The sequence below is a fragment of the Pleurodeles waltl genome, chromosome 6, assembly GCF_031143425.1.
Source record: "Pleurodeles waltl isolate 20211129_DDA chromosome 6, aPleWal1.hap1.20221129, whole genome shotgun sequence".
Lineage (NCBI taxonomy): Eukaryota > Metazoa > Chordata > Amphibia > Caudata > Salamandridae > Pleurodeles > Pleurodeles waltl.
The window spans coordinates 449,900,941-449,925,800 of NC_090445.1; the positions used below are offsets into that span (position 1 = coordinate 449,900,941).

Sequence of the window (24,860 nt, forward strand, 5' to 3'; positions counted from 1 at the left end):
TAACAGTTGAGGAGATACTGGTATATGCTGCTGAGTAAAAGCACGACTGAAAAGGTAACTGAAGGCTTTGCAGGAATTTATTAAGGGATAAATCTGAATTTAGCTGAGTGAAAACAGAACTAAGAAAATTACGGGGAAATTGCAAAAGATCCAAAAGTGCAAGGTTCAGAAAGCAGCATGTGAAGTGCACCAAGAGCATTGTCAAGATTAGCAAGATATTAATGAAGAATTAAGAACAAACTGTCACGTCAAATGCAAATGTTACTGCTCCTAGAAAAGGTGAAAACACAAATTTACTGTTGAAACATTTCCTTAGTGGACAAAAAAAGGAGTCGTCTATTTGCAGGTACTCAATGCCACGGCCAGCAGAAAGTGAAAGTAAAAACCTTTTAGTATTTGGGAAGCAGTGCTCGATATGCGAAATCACATGAGAAAGCACCTGTGTAAAGAAAACACTACGGAAATCATTGAAACAAAATTCAGATCTGAAAGGAATGACAATACATAAAATAACATCACCACACAAATAGAGGAAATAAGTAACTCGGAAGAAGTAATTGTCATCGAAACCCGTGGAGATTTTGAAACGAAATAAAGCTGGAGTACGATGTAACACATGACAACAGTAACTGTACAAATACACAAAACTGAATGCCAAGTAGGAAAACAAAGTGTAATAAAACAATGCGGGTGCAATAAAACACCACAAGAAGAATACAAAAGAGATTTCTTGGAAACAAACACTGCCAAAAGGCAATGTGAGGAGCTCTAACATGAACTGACAACATTTGCAGTCATAGAAGTGACCTTTTGGCAACAAACGGCTTCAATATTTATTGTGACGGGGCACCATTATTAACTAACATTACACTTGCAATTAATATTGAGTCCCTACAAGGTTGATAAAATTGTGATCATTGACAAATTATTTGCAAACACTCGAAAAGCAAGAAAGCTGTCACGCAGGCACACGCCTTTATCTCAGCATTTGGGAAATGGAACAGGGGTGATTCTGGGAAGAAAAATAAGAAAAACTTAATAATGGTATTCCAGAAGTACCTGCATAAAAAGTAATGATGATGGAATTGAGGGAGACCAAACGCCACGAAGCACGAATGGAAGAGACAAAAGACTGTCAAGGAGTGCGAAGGATAGGGTCAAAAGAAAAAAATTTAAAGCGCCATGGCCGCCATGGAGCGCGAAGAGGAGAGACAACACAAACAATGTGACATAACTTGTAGTCATGCAAAGCGCTTCAATACCGCTGATTGAGTTTGTGCTATATGAAACTTCAAAGCACCATTGCTGCCACGCAGAGCGAAGCGGTGGGACAAAACAAAAAAGTAGTTTGCCCACACTAAAGTATATTGGCAACCGTGCAATAATCCATGTAACAGGATCAGTCTGCAAAGCTTAACAAAACAGCCTCAAGGTGAGACAAACGTAAAGCATTTACCAATTACATTAAGAGGTTTTTGAAAAACAAGCCCAGGAACGAAATAAAATGATGGACATGGGAAGGGCCTAGTTAAAGCCCACAGATTAGATTATGGGCATAGTTAAAACCCACAGACTATATTACAACATGTCGAAAAGCAGTGCTTGTGCGCTGCTATGCTCGACCTAAAAATGGCATCCCAGACTGCCGGTCTGCTCGGTCTTAACAATGAAGACAGCTGTCAACAAACTAAAAGGCAAAGGAAATTCAGAGATTATATGTTCAAGAAATAAGAGACATCTAATGTAGTGAATGCTAAAATTAGAAAGGTAGGATAGAGAGAAAAGGAGAAGATGGGACATTGTAAAGAGCGCAGAGAAGAAACAAAATCATCAGTGTTACAAGTATGGCAGTTTTAGCCATGTTGGAAATTTTAGAGGGTGTCCTGATGTTGGCAATGTGTGCCACAAATGCAAAAAACAAACAAAACAAAAAAAAAAATTGCACAAGTATGAAAAAAGGGTGACCTCAAGAAGGGTCAATATTGTTACATTGCAGGAGGAAAAATAAGATAGGACTCTTAACCCCAACTAGTAATTAGCGTGGGCGATCATAGGATTCAATGCAAGTTATCTTCAAATATTATTAAAGTGGTGTAGCAATCCACATGATAGAGTCCTATGCCTGACATTTTTAAATTAGGCATGAGCTGCTTAGAGCCTTATGGCAGAGTAGGAGATTGATAAAAATAAAAAAAGTGAATGGGTGGTTGTGCATGGTTACCAGACTTTGGGAGAGGCATCAAGGAATTATTCCGAAATCGAAAAGGAGTTACTCGCACGTGCATGGGCCTTTGAACACTACAGAATATTTATTTGGTGAATTAAGTCCACTATCATAAATGACTGTAAACCCCTTGCCAACATCTTAAAGCTGGTAGATGGAGAAGCCAACATCTTAAAGCTGGTAGATGGAGACCTTAACGGTCAGCTTCGCTTTGGTTAGGTTAGCAGCCAAGTTGCAAGTCTTCTGTTATCTCTTTGAATTTCTCTGGGACATTGAATGTGCTTGCTGATTACATGCCTAAATTACCACTTATTGCCCCTACAGATTCTTTGGAAGGTGAAATCAAGTTTCAGGTAGCCTTCACTTTGGCAGATGTCAAGAGGAATGATTTTATATCTGTTGTATTTGTGATTGAAAGAGATTGGGGACAAGTATAGCAGCAGATATGGAGCTCAAAAAGGTCAGGGTGGCCTGAAGAGCAGAAGCTGAGTGGATAGTTGAAAGTGTATTTCAGGATAAGAAACAAGTTTAATGTGAAGCACGTTATTCTATTTAGAAGAGAAAAGATTGAGTCTTCTTTCAGGTTGAGAAGAAGGATGTTTAAACAATGCCCTGAAGGGCATTTGGTCATATCTGCCACCAAGAGGCATGCCAGAGTAATTTTTGGTGGCAGATATGGACTAATGTGTAAACAACCGGGTTAGTCACTGTGCTGTGTGTTTGAACAGAGAGTGGTAGGTAGGTCAAACTCGCCAGGATGGAGCCAAACTAGTGGAGGTGCTTGGGTCAGAGGACGTAGCCAAAGACAAAGTTTTCCTTGATGCTGATTTTCCGCTTGCAGCAGGAGCAGCTTGATTCGGTGAGATGTATAAGCAACACAAGCATGGATGATATCAGTAAATGCTGAAGAAGTTCTTTTCATTACAGTAAACACACCAAACACCTTCCAAAGAGCTTAGGGTGATTTGTGGTCTGGATGAATTGTTTTAGACTTGCACTGCGTAGAGTTTTGAATAGTTTATAGAAGTTAACTTTGTAAAGAACGGGGAGATATATAGTAACGAGCTGGTTGCCCGAATTAATGCGTGACTTGCACCAGCTGGTTGGGAGCGGCATGGCTAGGCATGGGTTGAAGTAGTCTGTATTTGCTAACCCTCGTTGCTCATTTGCTGTGGAAGGTTCTTAAAGAAAAATAAATTGTACCTGGAGTAACAATACAGCCTTGTCAATTCCAAAGAAGCACAGGCCAAAAAACACACACGCTCATGGAAACAACCTGCTGAATGTGTACTTTCAGGTGACCATCGCAGTATTACCCAACCCCTCGTAAAGCAACATAAAAAAAGATTTTAATAAGTCAGTACCAAGAAAATACTGGGGTTGCAATGTTTGAGGTCAAATAACTCTGGATCACTCACCTGTGAAAAAAATGCTGGTGTTAGTGATGCTGTGGGCAGGGAGGGGCTTAGGATCCCAAGCGGGCTTGAATCACTGCCTGTGACAACAAGAGTTGGAGTCAGCTCCAGCCCCTTGGGTTTCTTGGACCTGGCAGTATGACTGGAACCTTCCTTTCTGTCCAACAGGTACGGTACCTCTTCGTATACCTCAGGGGAGAGATTCTGAGAGTGCTCCAGCTGCTGCGAGGCTGCAGAGTCTAAATCAGTGTCAATGACCAGCTCGGAATTCGAATCAGGAGGAGGAGAAGGGACATGCGAGGGGATCTGTTCAGCAGACACAGCCAGAGGAGAGTTTGAGAGAGAATTAATGGTGTCATTTGCCAAAGGGGTTGTTCTCGGTGGTGTCACTTTAAGTGGAACTAAACCTTCCAAGGCTGGCAAAGACTCCTCAGACACAGGCAAATTGTCACCAGAAGACACCTCTGGGAATGGAGCTGGCACTGGCCTCTTGTATGGCGTTGTCACAAACTTGATGACTGATGGCATGGTTTCCTGAGTGTTCGTTTTCTTCTCAGCCAGTTTCCCAGCGGGATTCTCCATTTTGATGGACTTGATACGTGTTGCATTGGATGAACCTAGAGAATTGAGGGTGAAGGAGGAGTACAGGCCAGAGTGAATATAGTCGTTTCGGCCTGAAGGCTTGGTGCTGGGCAGGAGAAGCTTCTCCTGGGAACTATTCTCTTGGTCTTTCCTGGTACAGCAGATCACCTCTTTGACACCCATCTCGAGCTCTTCATCAGCTTTCACTAGACTCATGGGATCCATTGTTAAAATGTCTGGGTATGAGACGAATCTGTACACAAACTTCTGTCCGTTCACCTTTTTAATAATATTCTGCATATAGAAAGATATACAAATATATAAATAAAAACAACACTCGCAAATGCACGTTTCATCAGCTCCCCTACTAGAAGGCACTTTGGGCCTGATTACAACTTTGGAGGACGGTGTTAATCCGTCCCAAATGTGACGGATATACCACCTACCGTATTACGAGTCCATTATATCCTATGGAACTCGTAATACGGTAGGTGGTATATCCGTCACATTTGGGATGGATTAACACCGTCCTCCAAAGTTGTAATCAGGCCCATTGCCATTAACACTATTTTGAGTTTGATTTGGTTTTATCTGATTGTGTACATGCATAGACTTAGACATGACACAAATACATGCTTATATAAGTATTTTTAAATGCCTGGAAAGGTTTTTGTTGTTCTACCAAACAAAGCCACCGTCAGTCGTAGGTCCACCTCACAAAGCAAGCTTTGTGAAAGCAAATAGGTCTGACCATAAATTTGCACAATGATTAATATTGATAAAAATGGAAAAAGTGCCATAGAATAAGAAGGAGCACTACTCCGTCCATTTTGTCATAAATAAATCTACCTGTGTAGATGACTGTCAAGTGCCCCATAAAATATGTTAAAGGAAAGCCACTGCTGGATGATTTTTTTGTAGGCATTAAGTTTGGAAGTGCAGACTAGAGGCAAGGAGCACTGGGCTGCATTCTTTGTTTTTAGCTGTCCAGTATGGGTTCACTTAATGGCTTTTGTTATTAGCAGGGAATCTAGGAAAGGGGTGATGTATTTTATAGCAGCTGGTGGCATGGAGGTGCTCCTTGTTTTTTTGGTATGTCCGAGTGATGCAGCCGTGCTTTTCAGATATGGTTTGTGAAAGGCAGTGGGGCATTTCTGGGGTCCTACAATGTTTGGCAGGCAATGGTTGATTTTTCTTTTTTTTACCTGCACTTGCAAGTTCCCCTCAGGTTTTCTTTTCTGAGAGATGCTGGGTATACATGTTTCTAGTGGCAGACGTTAGAGGTGAAAGAAGGACAGAGTTTGCTTACGTTTCTAGGTTTTTGGGAGCAATGTTTTTTTGAGAAGTGCTATTTGTCTTGGTGTTGGACAGACAAAGGTGTTTACATGGAGACTGGCTCTGCGGTTCCTGTGAAATTAAGCCGAGAGAATTGAGTTCCAATAGTTGCCTCTATTTTATCTATGTTGGGGCTGAACATTTGGGGTGGTTGAAAGGCCAGAGGGATACAGTGCAAACAAATGCATACCAGCAAATTAGGCTGCATTGTGATTAGAATTCAGGAGTTAATGTACATTTACACTGGGAAAGGGTTTCCTACAAAACAAGCTTAATAGATACCCACAGAAGCAAACTAGGGACACTGTGTTCTTCGTCAGTTGGTTATGTATAGAGTACAGCTGGCGTTACACTGGCACTCCATTCTTAGAAGGTGAAACTCACATTAGAAACATAAAGCACTTATCTTCTTAATATTTGGATTTTTTTGCACAAAAAAAAAAAAAAAAAAAAAAAAAGAGTGCAACTCCTCCAAGACCCGGGAATGGTTGTACCATCCTAAGCTAAAATATTGGGCATGTAGGTCAGACAGTCTCGCAAATCTTTTCTCTAGACCAATATTTACTAATTCCATTAGTTCAAAATGACTGACTGATTAAGAATTTGTAGTTGATAGTTACACACAACTCCGGCCCTAACACTTATTTATGCCACGTTGACCTTCTTACCTTCACATAGTAGTAGCGGAGAGCTCGGCTGAGTTTGTCATAGTTCATACTTGGCTTGCTCTTCCGGATTCCCCACATCCGGGCCACTTCCTCAGCCTGCAGCAGTTTGAACTCCCCGTCGCTCGATGTCCAGCAGATTAAGTGCTTGTGCTGGGGCTCCTGAAGAAGCTGAAGGAGGAACTGCCAGAGGGTGATAGTACTGTCCATGGCAGGGTCTGACATTAGCTAAAGTAGAGAATGACAGACAGGACAAGGGATTATTGGTGAATTCCTATTCTAAGACATCAATACTGGCTGACAGTTCGAGCATGAATCACCTCTAAACTCTCAACCTTATAATAGACAGTCCTCTACAGGTGTGCCTCGTGATTTAGATACAGTAATCCCCCCGAACTTCAAAATCAATCAATATTACAGAATTCAGACTCATACACAAAACAAAAATCAACTTCCTTCCAAACACCCATAGCATATTTCAAACCCTATGGAACATCGACCTATGCTCCAACACCCAGCGCCTACTTTATTGCACCAAACTCCACCTACACTTGTACACCCAGACCACTGTTTAGAAATATAAAAAATGGCTTATTTGCCTTTGTGTTTCACTTTTCAGACTTGGAGTCCCAAGGAGTAGGTCAGAAAACTACCAGTAAAGCCAGCTGATAATGGAGGCAGGGCACATAGGTTGTGGGATCCAGGGGTCATTTTTTACCCATTGCCTATTATTTATACCGAGGTATTAGCGAAGGTGCTGCTTTTGAAGTAGCCCTATGCTACAAAACACAGACCACCATTCAAAACACCATTTATCAACCAAATCTTGGAAACAGCATACATTCCAACTTCCACGGACCTTATACTTAAAAGGTTAAAGCTGTATTATCAATTGCAGTTAACACTAATTAGCAGACTGTTAAACCTGCCCCCCCCCCCTTTTTTTTTTTAAACAGGGTCATCCCCAAACTTTTTGCCTTCCTCCTCCTATTTTTTCTGACCCCTTTTTGTTGACATTAGTACTCTGAGGACTTTACCACTGCTGATCAGTGCCAAAGTGGATGTGCTCTCCCTTCTAAATGTGGTATAATTGGATTACACCTAACTGGCACATTTAATTTACTTGTAAGTCCTTTCTACAGTAGTATCCTTTATACCCAAGGCATGTAAATTAAATGCTACTAGTGGGCCTGCAGCGCAGCATGCACCACCTACAGAAGTATCCTTTCAAACCTGTCTCAGGCCTGCCACTGCAAAGCCTGCATGCACAGTTTCTGCCACAGGAGCCTGGCATCTAAACTGACTTCCCAGGCCTGGAACTCCCCTTTTACTACATATAATTCACCCCTACGGAAGGCCCTACCTAGCCCTATGGGCAGGGTGCTGTGTATGTAAAAGGTAGGATATATGTCTTTATGCACTACATGCCCTAGTAGTGACAGCCTGTTTGGTTCCTCACGACTGTGAGTGCTGCCTTTCTCATAGGATTACATTGGAAATGCCCTAACCTCTGTCTAAGTGGTATCGTCTGATCTATGAGGTGTGGCGTAGGCATGTTTAATATGGCTGCACTGGTAGTGAGAAATGCTGCTTACTGGTGTAGGTGGATTTTTTATTACAATTATAGAAATGCCACTTTTAGAAAGTGAACATTTCTCTGTGCTTATGGCTCTGTTCTTTTGCAGCTCGACTCCAATCCACGTCTGAGGCAGAGTGACAGCTGGGCTTTGTTCATACTTTTCAGACAGCCTGTACACAGGGAGGGTAGAGGTGTCACAAGAGTGCATCTGCATAATGAATGGTCTTCCTGGCCTGGGTGAGGTAGAGGCAGGGCACACCTGCATTTGTAAAGGCCGTGGTTTAAGGTGACATCAAGTAAGACTGTTTCCCCAGAAGTATATAGAGCAGTAGTTATCTGGATGGGGGGGGAGGGTAGAGGCTTGCAGGGGGCAGAATAATGGGGCTATGGGAGCGCAACTCAGTTGATCTGCTCAGAAAATATAGTTTTGAGATCCCTAATTCCCTATCCCTATCTACCTAACAGCACACCCTTGGTACCTGAAAGGTGGGACTTAAACCTAAAAGGGATAGACCACATTGCCCAATTAAGAATCCTGAATTATTGGGTTGAAATTTGGACAATGCCTCATCCCGCTCCTTACAGAGCTTCTGTAACACCATGGTTGAGGGCAGTGAAAGCTCTGTTTAAGTTGTTAAACACAGGAAGTATGAACCCAGCAAAATGGAAATAAGCACATCCAAAAGAGTTGAGGAAATTTATTTGGATCATATCCTTCTGGAAGTATAGCACGAGCTTCAGTCTGATGGTGTGGTAAGTTTTTATCCTGTAAATCCTGTCCCAAGTTTGAAGTATTCCTCAATAAAATTAGCCCCATTAAGGTCAAGACCCTTTATATTTGTTTAGAATTGGGATGCTATCACTTATAGGATTGACAGCAAAGTGGGACAAGAAGAGTGATACAGGGTAGGGGGGGGGGGGTTCCCATTCTGTCCTAATACTTTGGAAACAGAAGAAAGCTTTTTATTTTTTGCCCTAGATACAACAAGCCGAGATCTAAGTAGATTCTTCCACTATGTCAGTCTTTTGGGCATAACCAGCATCTGGCAGCCCTGTGACTTCTCAAATTTGACACAGCAGAACCGATTGTCTTTGCTCTATCAAGATTTCTAAACTAAGTCTGGCATTTAAGATCTAGCATAACATGCCATACTGAAGCAACATGGGTCAAGTAATATGTGTTGTTCCAAAGCCTATGGTGTAATACTCTGCTTGGAGGATACTACATAGGAACCTTACATATTAAATTACCGGGTATGTATGCTACATGAGGAGAAAAACCCTGGCTGACTTAGTTTTGTGTAACTGCACTAGTAGCCACAGGGACCCCTATATGGGGTTTTATTGTTAACTCATACCAGATCACTGCACACAGATAAAGTTGAATAGTCACAAAACACAAGGCCTTGTGGGCTCTGTGTAAGTCACATAAAAAATGTGTTTGAGTATTATCTGGGTGCTGACTAAAACATGCCAAGCCTGTTTAGTATGTCCCCCAGATGAGGCGGGAGATCTCAAGAGCTGACATAAAACAGGTAGTTGATAGGAACACTGATGGCATATCCAGGATACTGAAAATAATCTACAGGGGCTTATGGATCCAGTGTGCAAAAGCACAGGGATGGTCTATCATGCAACACGTTCTTAGGCTCAATTTATCTTACAGAACACAGCTCTTGTTGGCTGAATTTCCTCATGTAGTTTCCTTGTGTTGGCTTTGTCTATTTGACTGTTGCCTAGTCAATATACAATTGTTTGGCTTCTTATAGCTGTAAGGCTGTTGATGTTCTATGAAGTGTGATTTTTATGTGGCTTCCGTACTTATTACTTTATAACTGCTTGGCTTCTTATATACCAAAGATCAATGAGTTTTTATAGCTTAGGATTTCACTTGTTTACATGAACGCTGCACTAGTCACCTAACAACTGCTTGCCTTCTTCGGATTGTAAGGCTGTTGATGTTCTATATAAATTGTGATTTTTATATGACTACTGCACTTCTCATTTTTTTGATAAGTGCTTGGCTTTTTATATACCAAAGATTGACGCAGTTTGATGATTTATGATTTCATTTTTGTGAATGTATTATACTTTTATGTCTATGCATTGACTGAAATTAAGTAATAAAGATTGGGACAGACAACTGTACAACAAAAGAAAGGGGTGCAAACAGCCACACATTAATCCACAAGTTACAGTATCAGCATGGCTAAAAGTTAGTGGCCTGGAGAAAAGTGGGATGGAGTGGCATAGGGTAGTACAGAGTGGAGAGGCATGGAATGGAGTGGCACAGAACGGCATGGAGTGGCACTGAGTAGTGAGCAGCGGCATAGAGTGGCATAGAATGGTGTGAAGTAAAGTGGCATGAAATGGAGTACAGTAGGGTAGGGCACAGTGGCGTAGAATGAAGTGGAAAGGAATGGCAAAGAGTAGAGTGGTGTGGCGTAGACTGGAGTGTAGTGGTGTGGCATAAAGTAAAGCTGGGCAGAGTAGGGTTGCATATGGTAGAGTGGAGTGGCATAAAGTTGGGTAGGGTGGAGTGGTGTAAAGTTGTGCAGAGTAGAGAGGCATAGGGAAGAGTTGAGTGGCAGGGTGAAATGGTGTGGCGTAGTGGGGTGGCGCAGAGTGCGACGTCACAGATTAGAGAGGAGTGGTGGAGAGTAGAGAGGGGTAGCTCAATGTGGAGCAGGGTGGCTCAGAGTGGGGAGGGGCGGCTCAGAGTAGAGTTGCCGGGAGTACAATAGGGTCAAGTGGAGTGGCTTGGAGTAGGGAAGAGTGGAGTGACGTCAAGTTAAGTGGCGTAGAGTGAAGTGGCATACAGCAAAGTGGAGAAGAGTGGTGTGGTGGGGTGGAGTGGCGTGGAGTATTATGGTGTAGAGTGGAGTGGCACAGAGGGGAATGGCAAAGAGGGGAGTGGCACAGAGAGCTCAGATTGGAGTGACATGAAGGAGAGTGGTGTAGAATGGAGTGAATTACAGTGAAGTGACGTTCAGTGGCATAGAATATACTGGATTAGAGTGGCGTGGAGTAGAATAGCGTGGAGTGGGGTAGAGAGGAGCACAGAATGGAGTGGCATAGAGTGTAGTGGTGTAGAGCAGAGTGGAGTAGAAAAGAGTTGAGTAGAGTGGCACACAGTTGAGTGGCAATTGCATGGAGTGGTGCACAGTGGAGGGGTGCAGAGTGGGATAAACTAGAGCAGCGTGGAGTAGCCTAGAGTGAAGTAACCTAGAGTGGTGTAGAGTGAAGTGGCCTAGAGGGGAGTGGTGTAGCTTAAGTGGCACAGAGGAGAGTGGCATGGAGTACATTGGCATAGCGTGGAGTAGAGTGATGTAGAGTGGAGTAAAGTTGAGTGGCATAGAGAAGAGTGGCATGGAATAGATTGGTACAGAGGACAGTGGAGTGGCAGAGAGTACAGTGGAGTGGCAGAGATCGAAGTGGCGTAGAGTGGATGCCATGGTGCGGAGTAGCGTAGAGTGGAGTGGTGTGGGGTGAGGTAGACTTAAGTGATTCAGTGCTTAATTTGTGCCTGTTGTTTCCGGTGCTGAGCACCGGCACTTATTTTTGAGGGCCGGGACTTATTCTTTTGCCTCAAGCATTTGCTGCAAGAAAAAGACACATATGGGAAAGACGGAGGAAGGGAAAAACGAAAAAGCGTCACAAAGGGAGACTGCGAGAGTGAGCTGAAGGGGGAGGGAGTGTCTGTAAATGGATTGAAGAGGCCCGAGATCGCTTCAGGATTACACTGCCTCACTATTCAGTGCTTCCAGATTTAATTACAGCAGCCCCATGTTTAAGAGAAGGGCTTTGAGCACCGGCACCTCTCTATTTACAAATTAAGTACTGGAGTGATGAAAAGTATACTGGAGCAGAGTGTCGTAGAGTGGTGTGGAGTGGGGAAGAGTGAGGGGCATGAAGTGGTGCAGAGTGGCATTGAGGACTAGGGACATACAGTGGTGTAGAGTGTAGGGATATACTGTGGTGTAGAGTCATACTGTGGTGTAGAGCGGAGTAGAGTTGTGGAGTAAAATAGAGTCAAAGTGCTTACAGTAGTGGCATACAATGGAGTGACATGGAGTGGCCTAGAAGTATACTGGAGTGGAATGGAGTAGAGTGGAGCGGTGTAGAGTTGACTTGCATCGAGTGGTGTAGAGTTGCGTGGAGTGGCACGGAATAGCATGGCATAAAGTAGCAGAGTGGAGTGGTAATATGTGACATGGACTGGCGTTTTGTGGCATGAAGTGGCATTGAGTGAAGTGGAGTGCAACTGTGTAAAGTTGACTAGCTTTATGTGGTATGGAAAGTGGCCTGAATTGTCACTGAATTGCTCTACAGTGCTTTTTTGAGCCAATGCAGGAGCTTATTTGTATGTACAACCCTTCTGCCAGAACTGGTTTGTTTACAAGTAAGTGCACTTTAGGCTGGAGGGGCTAGCGGGCGAGGAAGCAATACACATCGTACTGGCTGTGGATAAAGAAGATCGAGCCAGATGGCGGCACTGAAAGAAATAGTACCTTAATCACAGCATGATCAACAGACAGACATTATTTAAATTGAATCAACTTGTGCTTGGCCCATGCTCCACAGAGAAAGTGACGCCCAAAATGCAATAGCCAAATAGGAGGCAGCACAGAAGAGTGACAATGAAACCAGCAAATGGTAAGCAATGGGCGAGTTTCAAACTTTTCATTGTAAACAATACCCCTCGCAAGAGCATGAGCTGTGAAAGCGAGACCTAACAAATAAAAAAGTTGAATGTGGAATTATTGAGCATAGAGCCAGTTTACATCACTAGCTGCTGACCCGTAGCTAAATTATGTACTGGAAAGAAAGTAATGACTGACACTCTCTAAAATTAATATTAGCATTTGATTACTTCCAAAATGCAATTGATGCTATTATAATAGCTTTAACATGCAAAAGACAGAACAAAAATAACTGAAAACCTACATCACCTATAAAGGCTTGAGAAACATAAATATGACAAAATTTGACACAAACGAAATCTAAAACTGGAACATATTTCAGCCTGCCTACATTTATCACGTGGAATCTATGCACTAGTTAAAGATGGTACTTACAGTTAAAGAAGCCTACAACTATTAAGTGGAATCTATGAACAAGTTAAAGACGATGGTACTTACACTTAAAGATTTGTTGAGATGGCATTCTAAACTTGCATGCATTCAACCATCAGTGATTTCTCATTGTGAGACACAGAGGTAGTAGTGTTGCCCTCCTCTCTATTGCTGTCCACTTCCCCAGAGATATGCACATATTTAGTAAAGGACTATATTCCAAATGCTCTGACTGCTAACCCTACTATCAACATTTGAAGAGATGCATAACACAAGTGTAGTACAGTCAATATCACCTCAAGAAGCATCACAAACAATCTTGTGGCAGCTGTCTACAGACGCAGCATTCTGTGCAAAGTAAAACGACAATATCAATCAGTGGAGACAGAGCGCTGCTTGGCAGCGGAGAAGCAAGTGAAGCGGATGCATTTCACTATTCAATCAGCGCCACCATTATGTTTGTTACGCCACTCAGTGGATGAATACGTTAGAGGTACAAAAACCAAAAGAAACTAAGTGCCATGACTTTCAGAGCACATTGTGCTTCAAAAAATAAATAAGTACATGAAAATTAGCCAGAATGAAACAAATTTCTACGGCAACCCAGTGACCCTCAGCAGGCAGTAGCAAACAAAGATAGACTTTATTATAGTTGAGGTGAACAAGTCAGGTAGGACTAACACGGCCCACCAAAGCGGACACCTTCCTGATTCACCCATAATTTAAACACAAAGACACATTGTTTCTGGCAACATTACTCACACAGACACCTCTTACAACTTAAAGTATCTGACAATCACTCAATGTTTTTGCTTTGTTTTGACGTGTTTTCTTCATCTTAAGCCATCTGAGCATTTGTTTTTAAAGTGATAAGTGACAAGGAGCAAACTGGGTGGTCTTGCAAATGGTCAGGCCTAAGTTTCGAACAGTTCAGCCAAAGATACTTAAGCCATAAGGGGGATCCCCAAAGGTTGGGCTGCTCTAAAGCGGCTTCTTGCTGGTGCAAAAACAGAATTCTAATGCAGCTGCTCACATAAACACAAAGTTGTCAAAGATCAACGGTACGGAGATCTAATGTATGTCCCTCTCATAGTTCCATTTCATATTTAACGAAATGTAATTAAGTTACTCTTTGGTATGCATTGCTATCTCTACTTGTACCTTATAATTATAGATCTAACCACTGTTATCAATAGAGAACGGTCCTCTGTGGCATGCAAGCTGAGCTGAGATGTAATGTGGCACAAAAGAACTACAGATATGATCCAGAAATTGCAATTTTACCCCAAAGCCCTGCCTTTTTTAACCCTTACGTTACTCAATCATTTTAGATTCCTTTAATTACATGGCATCGAGAGAGTGGAAATCTATAAAGAAAATACACTTGCAATCCGCAGGAAGCAGAACCAGTACAACAACATCTTTACAGACAGGCATGCAAACATATGATGTACAAAAAAAGGCAATAAAACACCATTAGGCAAATAAAGGATCGGTGTCATTCTAGGAGTAGGGGGGGCAGGTCGTTGTAAGAGCAGAGGATCACAGTCCATAACAGTGAAAGATGTATAGAACAATTACAGTGCAGCAACATAACTGATTGAGTTAACAAGCAAGATAAGTAACAGGGGCTTATGTGCCCAGAGTATTCTAAAGAATCAGCGTGAAAAGATACGGTCAGATTATGCACGCAAAAAACATATACAAGTCAAGTCAGAATTAGTAAACATTAAATAGTGTCTGGCTATTTGCAGAGTATACAGAGTTGACAATATGGATCAGAAATCAGATAATGCAAGGTCAATCCCCGCATCACAAAGTCAAACATTACAATAACTTGTTGATACCATTTAGTCAAAAAAATTGATAGACGGAGCTGTCCTGAGGGAAGGAAGTTCCATTGCTTTGGGGCTGCTCCACAGAAAGCCCGTTTCAATAATTTGTGTTTCAGATGGATCTGCAACCTAAAGCACATAAAGCCCTCTTGCTTCTGGAAGAACAAGCTCTCCCAGAAACGTTACGTTTGTGCAAGAAGTAATTGGGCATGCGCAGGTAATGCATGTGAGCTTTTGCATCGCGACCTGGAGCCTGTTTAAGATTCTATAGTGCTCTGGATGTGGTTTCTACGACTGGTGCCAGCCACAAGACTTGCGGGGTTGCTTTTTAAGGCGCAAGCGTGGATTTGGGAAGGCTTTTGTAAACAAAGACACTGTCATTCACAGTGACAGGAGCATACAGCTGCTGTTGCAAATCGCGCATGCGGAGTCAAATCCAGTCTGCCCTATCTCCGTTGTAAGGTCTCCGAGCCAAGGATCCATACGGGGCAAAGAATTACTACCACAACTGCCCCCGTACTCTTATACTACCTAAAGAAATCCTATCATTGCACCATCATTTTAACAAAGACAGACTGTCAATGTTTCACTATAAAAAATAAAAAAAACAGGGGAGACTCGCCATCAGACTGCAGACATAGAGCAAAATGGGTTACCTCTGCAACATTAGCTGAAATAATTATTGTTGGCATACTAAATATTAAAACATGAATAAACTTCCTGTACCTAAACAGTATCAGAAATAACCAGCTTGGTATCCGAACTTGTTAAAGCACTGCCCTAGAGAGTTGATACAGAAGATCGTATATAAAGATGCCAAACAACTGATGCTGGTTTAAGCTCAAACCACACTAAAGAAGCAGACCCCACAGAACTGGATGGATTAGTACGTTTTTAGGTCGAGCATAGCAGCGCACAAGCGCTGCTTTTCCGATGTGTTGGTATTGTATTGTAATCATATTTATATAGCACTTACTAACCCTGACGAGGCGTCGAAGCGCTTTTCGGTGAGTAGCACGCTACTCTGGAACCCAACAAGAATTAGTGATGGATTAGTGTCGGGAAATAATGAGTACAGTTTTAGTATTATTATGAGTTAATTTGAGCCGCGGATATGAGAGATTGTTAGTTAGATTGACTGGAGTAATGGAGGGGTGGAGAAGGAAAGAAATCCAGAAGTGTTCATTGGGAGTATGTCCTTAATTTACTCATCCCAAAGGCTTGGGATGAGTAAAGGGGGATGGTGGTGGTGGAGGTAAGAGTATGTGGAAGGGTTAGGGAGAACATAGTAGCAGGGTGAGATAAATGCGGGAGAATTTAGTAGGGTTGTGTGAGAGGTCACGGTAGTAGAGTGAGGTTTGGTGAGTTAGATGTGGAAGCGGAGGGAACAGCTTAGGCAGAGTTATTTAGGAGATGAAAGTAGTAAAAAGGATTTGGGATGAGAGTGAGAACGGAGGATAGTTTGATAGAGACATGACATATGATGATGGGTAGATAAGTGTGATAAGATGAGAGCAGGAATTCATAGATATCTAGTATAACAACCCACCCAGGAGCCATGCAATATAGCGACTTTAAGACAAGAGCTATTTTTAACGTGGCAGGCCTAGATGTCATATGTAGAAACCAGCTGAAAATACTAATACTGTATCTCAGGAATGGGTCCAGCTAGACAAATAATTAAACAACTATTTGAAAGAGTTGTTAAAAAAAACAATTCAGTGGTGAAGTTGGATTTTAAAAAAACATTTCGGATTTTTTTTTATGAAGCTGCCTTTGCCGTTCCTGGAGTCATATTTGAATTGGCTCTCCAGCTTCTCCCTGCCAGTATTTTGCCTTAAATAGATGTTAGTACGTGTGAAATGCTTCCCATAAGCAAGCAATAGGCTGATCCACAATGGCCAAGATGACTTCTCTCAAATCCACAGAATATGCAGGTTGCAGGTGTGGGCCTCATTTTTGGCAATATAGTGTCAGATTATGTTCAACAGGTCTGCTGGATTCACTTCTAACTTTTACAGCACACTCAAAGAGAAGATCAGAGAGTGTCAAGACAGCTTTTGTGGCGTCACTGTCTGGTTGCTGAAGGGCTACATGTGTCCTACTGGACTTCTGCCTCTGCATTTATTGTGGTTCCAGTGACTGCCTCAAAGTGGATTTTAGTTTTAAATGTGGGTGGCACTAGGATTAAAATAATACGCTCCCAATGGAAAATACCTCAGGCCTTGGAGCCCAGATTTAGTGTGTCCAGAGACTTATCCCATCCAAGTTGGCCAATGGAACATTTACCACATTGGTTAGGGCAAGTCAGGAGTCACCCCCCCCCCCCATCCACTATCTGGTGCCAAGCATAAATGTGGCACCTTCTGGCATCCACTTTAGAGCACATTCTGGACCTGCAGAAGAACAGATGAGGGCTGGACCTGCTGTCAGTGACCTGCGAAGAACTCTGAAGAACTGTACCAGTTCCCCCTTCTACTCAGGACTAACAAGGTTCAGCTGGCTGACCTATGGAGCTACAGCGACATAAAAAGCTACAAGAGGTTTTTTTGCCAGTTTCCCAGCTGACCAGTGACAACTTGAACTTGGACTGGACTTTACTTGTGGCCTCTAACTGGCAGCTTGAGCGTCTCTAGGTGCTCCCTCAGGGTTCTGAGGAAGCTTAAAAGTGTACTTTTGTGGTTACTTGGGCACCAATTAAAAGTTAAGAAACGTTTTAAAAATGTTCCACTAGAGACAAGGGAATGTGAGTTACTGAAAAAGGTAAAGGACCGGCAGGTCAACCCATGGTGTCAAGACTTCATTTCAGATTCGCCCTCCTGGAAGGCGACAGCATCTCTATTTTAGGACTTAGTCAATTTTCAAGCAAAAACCTCAAAACCTCCAGCGCACTAGCGGGAGCTAACTGTGTCAGATGTCTGACCACCAGTTCCACAGCGGCAGCTACAATTTCAGATCTGTCCTGCAGAGAGTTACCTTTTTCTTTAAAAAAATAAAAAAGTTTTGGATTGAGACTCTGAAACTTTCAACTTTCCTGACTTTCAAATCAGCACCAGAACCAATCCACTTGGCAGAGCCCACCAGGGAACCACAGAGGTTGGTCTCAAAACATGCCCAGTTCCCAAATGACCGCTCCTATAGACCACTGGTTGCACTTTGTGATCTTCTGCACAACACTTATATATTTAAAAATTCATACCTCCAATATATCTTATAGGATTTGTCGTTTTGGCCTTATTTTATCCATAAATGCTCTTTATTTTAAAATTGGTTCTGAAATCTCTGTTTTGTGTGACTTACTGTGTATGCACTGCTTAAAAACTTTACACATTGCATTTGATTTAGGCCCGACTGCTTTAGGTCACATTACCTGGAATTGAGCACAGGTTTATTTTATTAAATCTGTTGGAAAACTAGCAGATGGTGGCCTTATCCTGTGAGATGGATACTTGTCGACTCCAAACAATACTCCACTTTCCGGCAGAACGGAAATAGTTAGCATTTTAACTGATGTGATAGCTGAGCAATGAGAAACAGTATTTTGTAAAGCGGGTCGTTGCTAATGACCATAACAAAAACACACAAAAATATTTTGATCTAATAGTCAATAAAATAATTGTGGTTTTTTTTCATACTATTCATGCATGAATAATATTCAAGGTAGCCCACAATTTTTAAATACTCAAGATATCTCAAAGAATGCAAATGTTAGTGTCACATCATAATTAGACTATTTAAAATACCTTTGCTTTTAAAAGCTCTTTAAATGCTTGTTTTGCTTCTTCTTTTGTGTTCCAGGTGTATGTTTTCTTAGCTACTTTGTTTTCTTCCTTTTCATCAGTTGAAGCGGGGCTTGCAACATCATCTATGTATGTATGTATCTGGGCTTTTAACAACGGCCACCTTACGCCCAGCAGTACCACTCGTTCGTGGGCTTGCCCTTCAAAAATCCTTTGATGACATTGGTACATGGTTTACGATTGTCCCTCCTTGGGGAGTATTTTTTTTTTGTGTTGAAATTTTTTTTATTATGCAGAAAGGGGATCAAAGTCCCTGTACATATTGGGAATAGCACAAACTGTATCTCATGGGTGGCGAAGTAGGCTAAGTACATTCAACAGCAAGTCGAAACATTGTAAAAGGGCAATGGCGATTAAGAAATGGGGAGGGATACTTGAGGAGGTTTTGTTACCGCCTTGGCCATCGCCCCTGTTACATGGCTAATTGCACTTTTGCCGATAAGTTTGACTGCGAGTGAACTTCTTTTTCCTTTTGTGTCTCTCTTCACGCTGATGCTCAGGGCGTCCGTGGCACTGTGAATCGTCTTGCTTATGTGAAACTGTTTTACTTTTCATTTTCAATTTACGTGCCAAGAAAAGTCCGGTTAGGAGTTTACAATGCTAATAACTCTAATTCAAACAAATGCGAGACCGATTGGAATGCAAATGCTTATTTTGGTTTACCCATTGTGTATTCTTTAGATATAAACAGCACAGAATTACCAGCTTTATCATACACATCTTTCAAGTAAATGGCAGACTGCTGCACAATTTACCTAAAGAGCACATTTAGCAGAGCAAACACTCACAGATTACAAAAGCTACAAAACTAGGAAGCCAAACCAAGCTTTAATTTACAAAAAAAACAAATATGTCAGACCTAATAGCTCTCCACTGGCTTCCATTGGAGATGAGATAAAATACAATCTACTCTGTACCATTCACAATCCTTACTGTAACAAAGGACCAGAAGATCTTCCAAACTTGGCTCACCATTATACTCCTGCCAGGAACCTATAGTCAGCCAGCTAGCACCTAATCCAATCACACAGCTCCAGATGACAAAGGACGATTTTGTGTTAACGATGTCCCCGAAATCTGGCTTTGAAACTCACCTTGGAAGCGGAGTCTAATCATTTCCACTTCAGAAAACCCAACTCCCCAAACGTTGTCTTGCTAAAGAATCGGTATAAATCGCTGTAGTATGTAATACCGTGCCATAGACTGGGGGAGGCGAGTAAGTAAGACACAGGAAACCTCTGCCTTGGGGTGGTCTCCTGGTACCCGAAAATCTTGATCCTGTATTTGAATGGTACAGTACTTGACACAGACTGCAAGGCAATCAAAGAAATAAATAAATAAATGCCAGTGCAAACAAATGCAGAATAAATTTGTAACACTAAACTAGGACATAGCACATCTCCGTCTGTGAACGCAACAATGGTGGCAACAAAATAAATGTCACTTCACAATATCTTCAAACAAGAAACTACAGAGACAGCCCTTTCGAATTCAACCCTTAATGCCCAGCTGTGGCACGCACACATGTACCTGCCATTCTGTCTGTTATCTCTTTAGTGTTTTAGTTCCCACGCACCTAAGTCAGCAGAAAAGCAGCAGAAAAATGGAAAAGTGGGAGTATCAGAGAAGACAGAAGCAAAGGTAAATGGAAGGAGCCTTGAGGAAAACTTGGTTTTCCTACAAATCCAAGTATCTCACTACTAGCGCAATATGCTGTGGTTAGCCGGCCTATGGTGTGTGCCTGGGATGGAGGAGGAGTAATGAGGGGGAGGGGGCTGGGGAATGCAGCTCTTTGGGGGAAGCACAAAGGACCACCACAAGATTTGCATTTCATGGCACGCCTTTAGCATAGAAGCCCCGACATCTCCAAAGAACACGGAATGTTGACACAAACACACTCCTACCGCAGAGAGAATCCTTGTTGCCAAACCAGGTGGATAAACTGAGCTTTACTTGCAACAGGAGCCACACTCATCTGCCAGCGCGCATGACGGTCCGTCCTGGTTAGGGTCGAGCCTGCGTTTCATGCGCTCGCGCATGCCTAGCGCAGCGAGATGCTTTTGTATTTAGAAAAGGGCTCGGAGCCCTGTCAACTTCACGTCAGTGTTTTTTATTGGTTAGTGGGCTTGCCTAATAAAATCTGCTTGCTTTCATTAGTCGAAGGCAAGCATACGTCATGCCTTTTCCGGTGGCTAGCCCTCCTCGAGCGCAGCGACCAAGTACAGAAAACATGCGAGGCTCGCTGTTTTCCATCGGGCTCGTGGACTTCTTTTTCTCTAATTTACGAGCGCGATCTCGCTTGGCAGAAGTCAAGCGCTTTACATAGTTAATTTCACCTTTTCGGGTTGTGTACACAAATGCACTTTTGCCCGATAGGTGAAAAGTCGGGTTAGGAGTTTACAACGCGATCGGCTCTAACATGAGCAAACGCGAGACCCGTTGCATTGTAAATGCTTGATTTATTTTTCTTGTCTCCTAGGTTGTTAGTGTGCAGTGCAAGCGCCTGTGCTTGGGACAACAGGAGTCCCATAAGTCTCATCACATCACTTGACCTCTTCTTATACAAGTAGGACAATGTAGTAATCCATGTGAGGAAAAAAAGAAAAAGATTACTTGACTAAAATCCAAGTGCACCCACTTAACTAAACGTAATGTGCTTAAGTATTATTAAAGAGGGTACACTAATCTTTGAACACTACCCCTTCAAGTTTCTGCTCTCAAGCCCGACTGGGTTATTTTTTTCTCCATCATATCTCTTGCTCATCGTGAGAAGGCTTCTTCTATTTACTCCTGTTAGGCTTCGCCACTAGGCTGTGCCACAAACAATTCCTTGCCTTGTCCATTTATTAGGTATTGATTTTAAGACGTCTTAATGTAATGCTTGAAATCTAAAAGACCTTCAGGGCCACATACGCATCGTCATTCGTAGAAACATAAATGCTCTCACGACTGTACAGCAACAAATAAGAAATGTTCTGACAATGTTCACTCTCTACTGTTCTGCAGTCTCAAAACCACAAGTGTATCCTTTTAAAGCATGGCAAAGGGATTCCGGTTTATTTTTCCTTCCTATCCATTACTTGTTCTAACCAGTACGTGACCAGTTTCCACTCAGTGGCAATAAAAACATGCTTCTCATTGCGAAGAAGCGTACACAAGGTATTCAAGGGAAGAGCTAGCGCGAAGGGAGGATTCAGTCCGCAGACGCCACATCCCATGCGAGCCTTTCCCTGCCTGAAACTTCCTGTTGTGTCTGGACGCTGAGCACGATAGTGTCTGCCCAGACACAAAACCCTCTGCACTGAGAGAGCTGAGTGAAGACCTGTCTAGAGCTCAGTGTGCGGTTCCAAGAAAGTGGACATTCTCAGGAGTTAAAATTCACATTTTAAATATTTTTTCACTGGCATCACGCTGTCTTTGCAGGCACTTTGCAGGCAGTGTGCTTGGTGACAGATTAGAACATTACAAATAAAACACATTTATAAGTCTTATTTTCACTGCCTATTTCCCAGAAACTTCCAAGACAATCATACGCCTTTTCATCTGTGTTACAAAATAGCTGTAATGACAGGGTGGATTGCAAATTAAGTACCCGAGTTTCCAAAGAAAATGCATTTTTATTCTAATGGAAATACTCCTATCGGAAGGCAGATGCTTTACTACTTAATAATAATCATAAGTTATAAAAGTATGGAGTAAAATATCACTACGATCGTTAGCTGGAACCCTGAATATTCAACCTGTTCAGATTATTGATTATAGTTCCTACATTTGTCCAGACAAAAGGCAAGACGTAAAAAAAATAAAAAAAATGAACAAACATAAGAGTGTTTAGTCAGACCACAATATAGAAAGAAGGGCCCAACTATGTATGTGGGGACTGAGAAACGGAGAGTAAAGGAGAATAAGGGTGTCCTCAGGGCAAAAGAGAGGCGAGTTGATGCTCATTGGTGAAGGATTTATAGTTCTGGACTAATGCAGACCCCAAAAGAAGGGGTGTAGCACAGTTTTAGATGATAGGGGGTCGGGGGAGGGTTCAAAGATGCAAGCTGAAGATTTCAGGACAGACCTTGCTACTCCTCTTTTTCCAATTTCCTTGTGTTGAGTCGGGTGGAAGACCACAAGAGGAAAACAGTGTTTGAGCACGTGTGTATGGTTATATTGGGAACCTCAAAGAGAGGAAGTGCTGGGAACGGCAATGTAATTATGCTGCTACTAACCTTAACATGGATGCATGGGATTAGGTGGTGAACAGGAATTTGCTCTTCACTTCTGCTTGGAGATGTGACCGTGGGGAATAATCAGTGATGGGTCTAGAAGAAGAGTGGGGTCTTAGATGGAGATACTGTAAGAAGAATCTGGGTTGTGCTTTGATTTACAACACATCAAACAGCAATCTAATCCCTCGTACATTGGATAACTTTATTGAGTTCCTGCACCTTAACATAAACTAGGGTGTCTAAGGTTAGACTCCAAAAACTTGCTTCCATTTAGGAGCCAGATCACTCCACTGCCTAATCTCCCATCTGTGTGTCTCTCTCACGAACAATCAGTCTGAAATCAGACTTACAGAAATTCCAAAGGATGCTGAACACGTCCAGTTTTGCTCCGTTCAGTAGTGCGCTCTAGAAATGATTGACTGATCCCTGCCTTCGACGCTCTTATCACACGAAAGCAGCAGCTATACAAGTCGCCAACAGATGAAAATAACTGGACGGCATTGTTGGAGGTTTTGAGGGGCTCCAGATGAACGTGTGTGAGAGAATCCACTGCAAAGGTTTGATGAGTGGGTTTACTTGGCCTAAGGGTATTTTCTATGAGTTACTGCGTCGAGTGTATCACCAGAAATTCCTAAATGAAAGCATCATGGTTGAGGAGTCTGAAGAAAGTCTGCTGCTCTTAGGCAATTACATAACCACGGAGGGGGAGCAGTGAGAGTGAATTGTGACAATCTCATACCTAGAGATCTAATATGCAGTCTTATGAATGTCTCTTTGGACCTTCCTGCCAGAGGTCTGACAGAAAGATGAGTCAGTGAAGGAGTATTGTTGATGCGTCTAATGGGAATCACCTGTATCAGTTATATGGGATAAGTCCTGGTATGAGTGAAGATTTGTATTTGAGAAGGAAGGTATGTATGAGGAGTTAAGGGACAGGTGGAGAGGTAAGAGGTGTGAGGAAAAGCAGAGTGACAATGGGTACATGCATGTGTGAGGATCTCCTTGCAGGGACGGTACATTTCCAATGAGGGAAGATTCTGCATATGAAATGGGGATTGCACGTAAAGCTTTGTGAGGATATGGTGGGGAAAGTGGATCTGAGTTTGAGCCCTATACCAGATCGGAGCGGGGGGGATGGGTGCTGACAAGCATTGTGTTGGGGGGCTTTGGGGAACATTAAGTGGATGTTATAGTTGCAAGCGCCAGAGCCAAAAAGTACTGGAGACTGGTTTAGTCAGAGGGTTTTATAGATCCTGTTAGTAGTATGATGTAAAGATCAGATGGTCTTTAAGAATTTTCATCAGCGCTTTGGTGGGGTACTTAAGCATATGGTAGGCCGTGCTTTCGGTGCAGGTTGGCGGTATGACATCCCAATTGAGCTTTCATCAGAGCCTCTCGGAGGTCTGTAAGAAGGATTCAGGGGATATTGACAGAAGTGTCAGCAGATCAAATGGGGGATCTATTGGGAGCATCTCAGATAAATGTATGGAAGAGGTCTGGGGGGGGGGGAGGGTTCCTGTTGATGGAGTTACTGGTCAGATTTGAGTGGCGATAAGTTGTGGATTCTGGTTGTCCTTTGCTAGATAAAGAGCTGGTGTTGTAGGTCAAGATGGTCTTTAGGATTCTGATGGCAGCCTGGTGTGAACTTCAATTCTCACAAGCAGGCTGCTTTGGAGTCTTTCTGATCCTGATGGCTTTCGGGTGGTGTGCGGGGGTGCTGCTATGCAGTTCTGACTGGAGTTCTCCAAGGGAATGGTCTTTGGGGGATCCATATTCAGATATGGTGTGATGCAGAGGTGTGGTTCTGTCCCCTAAGAGGTAAGTTGCTTAGGAGAAGACTTCTATAAGGAGTCTTTGATGTTCAGGATATTTACTGTGCTTTTTGGTCAGGGTCTGGTTAGAAGTCCCTCAGGGACTTTGCAAATCCCTAAGTGCATTTTCTGGTGGGAAGCTTTTGGCAGAGGTCTGGTAGGCACAGCGGGGTCTACTGTGGGAATCCACTGTCAGTCTAGTGGTGGATTTAGTGATGACAAGGGGAGATTTTCACCAGCCCCCCTGTTACCTTTTCATACTGATTCATCTTCTTGTCCAGTCAGGTGAGGGTTGCGTGGAGCCTGGGAACAGGAGTGA

General features: G+C 42.6%; 1 protein-coding gene across 2 annotated transcripts in view; it reads right to left on the reverse strand.

The window, feature by feature from the left end:
• Positions 1-24,860, reverse strand: part of ELK4 (ETS transcription factor ELK4) — a 68,273-nt gene that overhangs the window by 19,464 nt on the left and 23,949 nt on the right. The window contains exons 2-4 of one of the 2 annotated variants that reach the window (XM_069238567.1): positions 19,605-19,820; positions 6,225-6,449; positions 3,643-4,515 (exon numbers count right to left, since the gene is read on the reverse strand). In XM_069238567.1, coding sequence (XP_069094668.1) covers positions 3,643-4,515; positions 6,225-6,446 — 1,095 coding nt within the window. In that variant the 5' untranslated portion in view covers positions 6,447-6,449; positions 19,605-19,820. The remainder of the gene's footprint in view (positions 1-3,642; positions 4,516-6,224; positions 6,450-19,604; positions 19,821-24,860) is intronic. The other variant, XM_069238568.1, reaches the window with a different exon arrangement.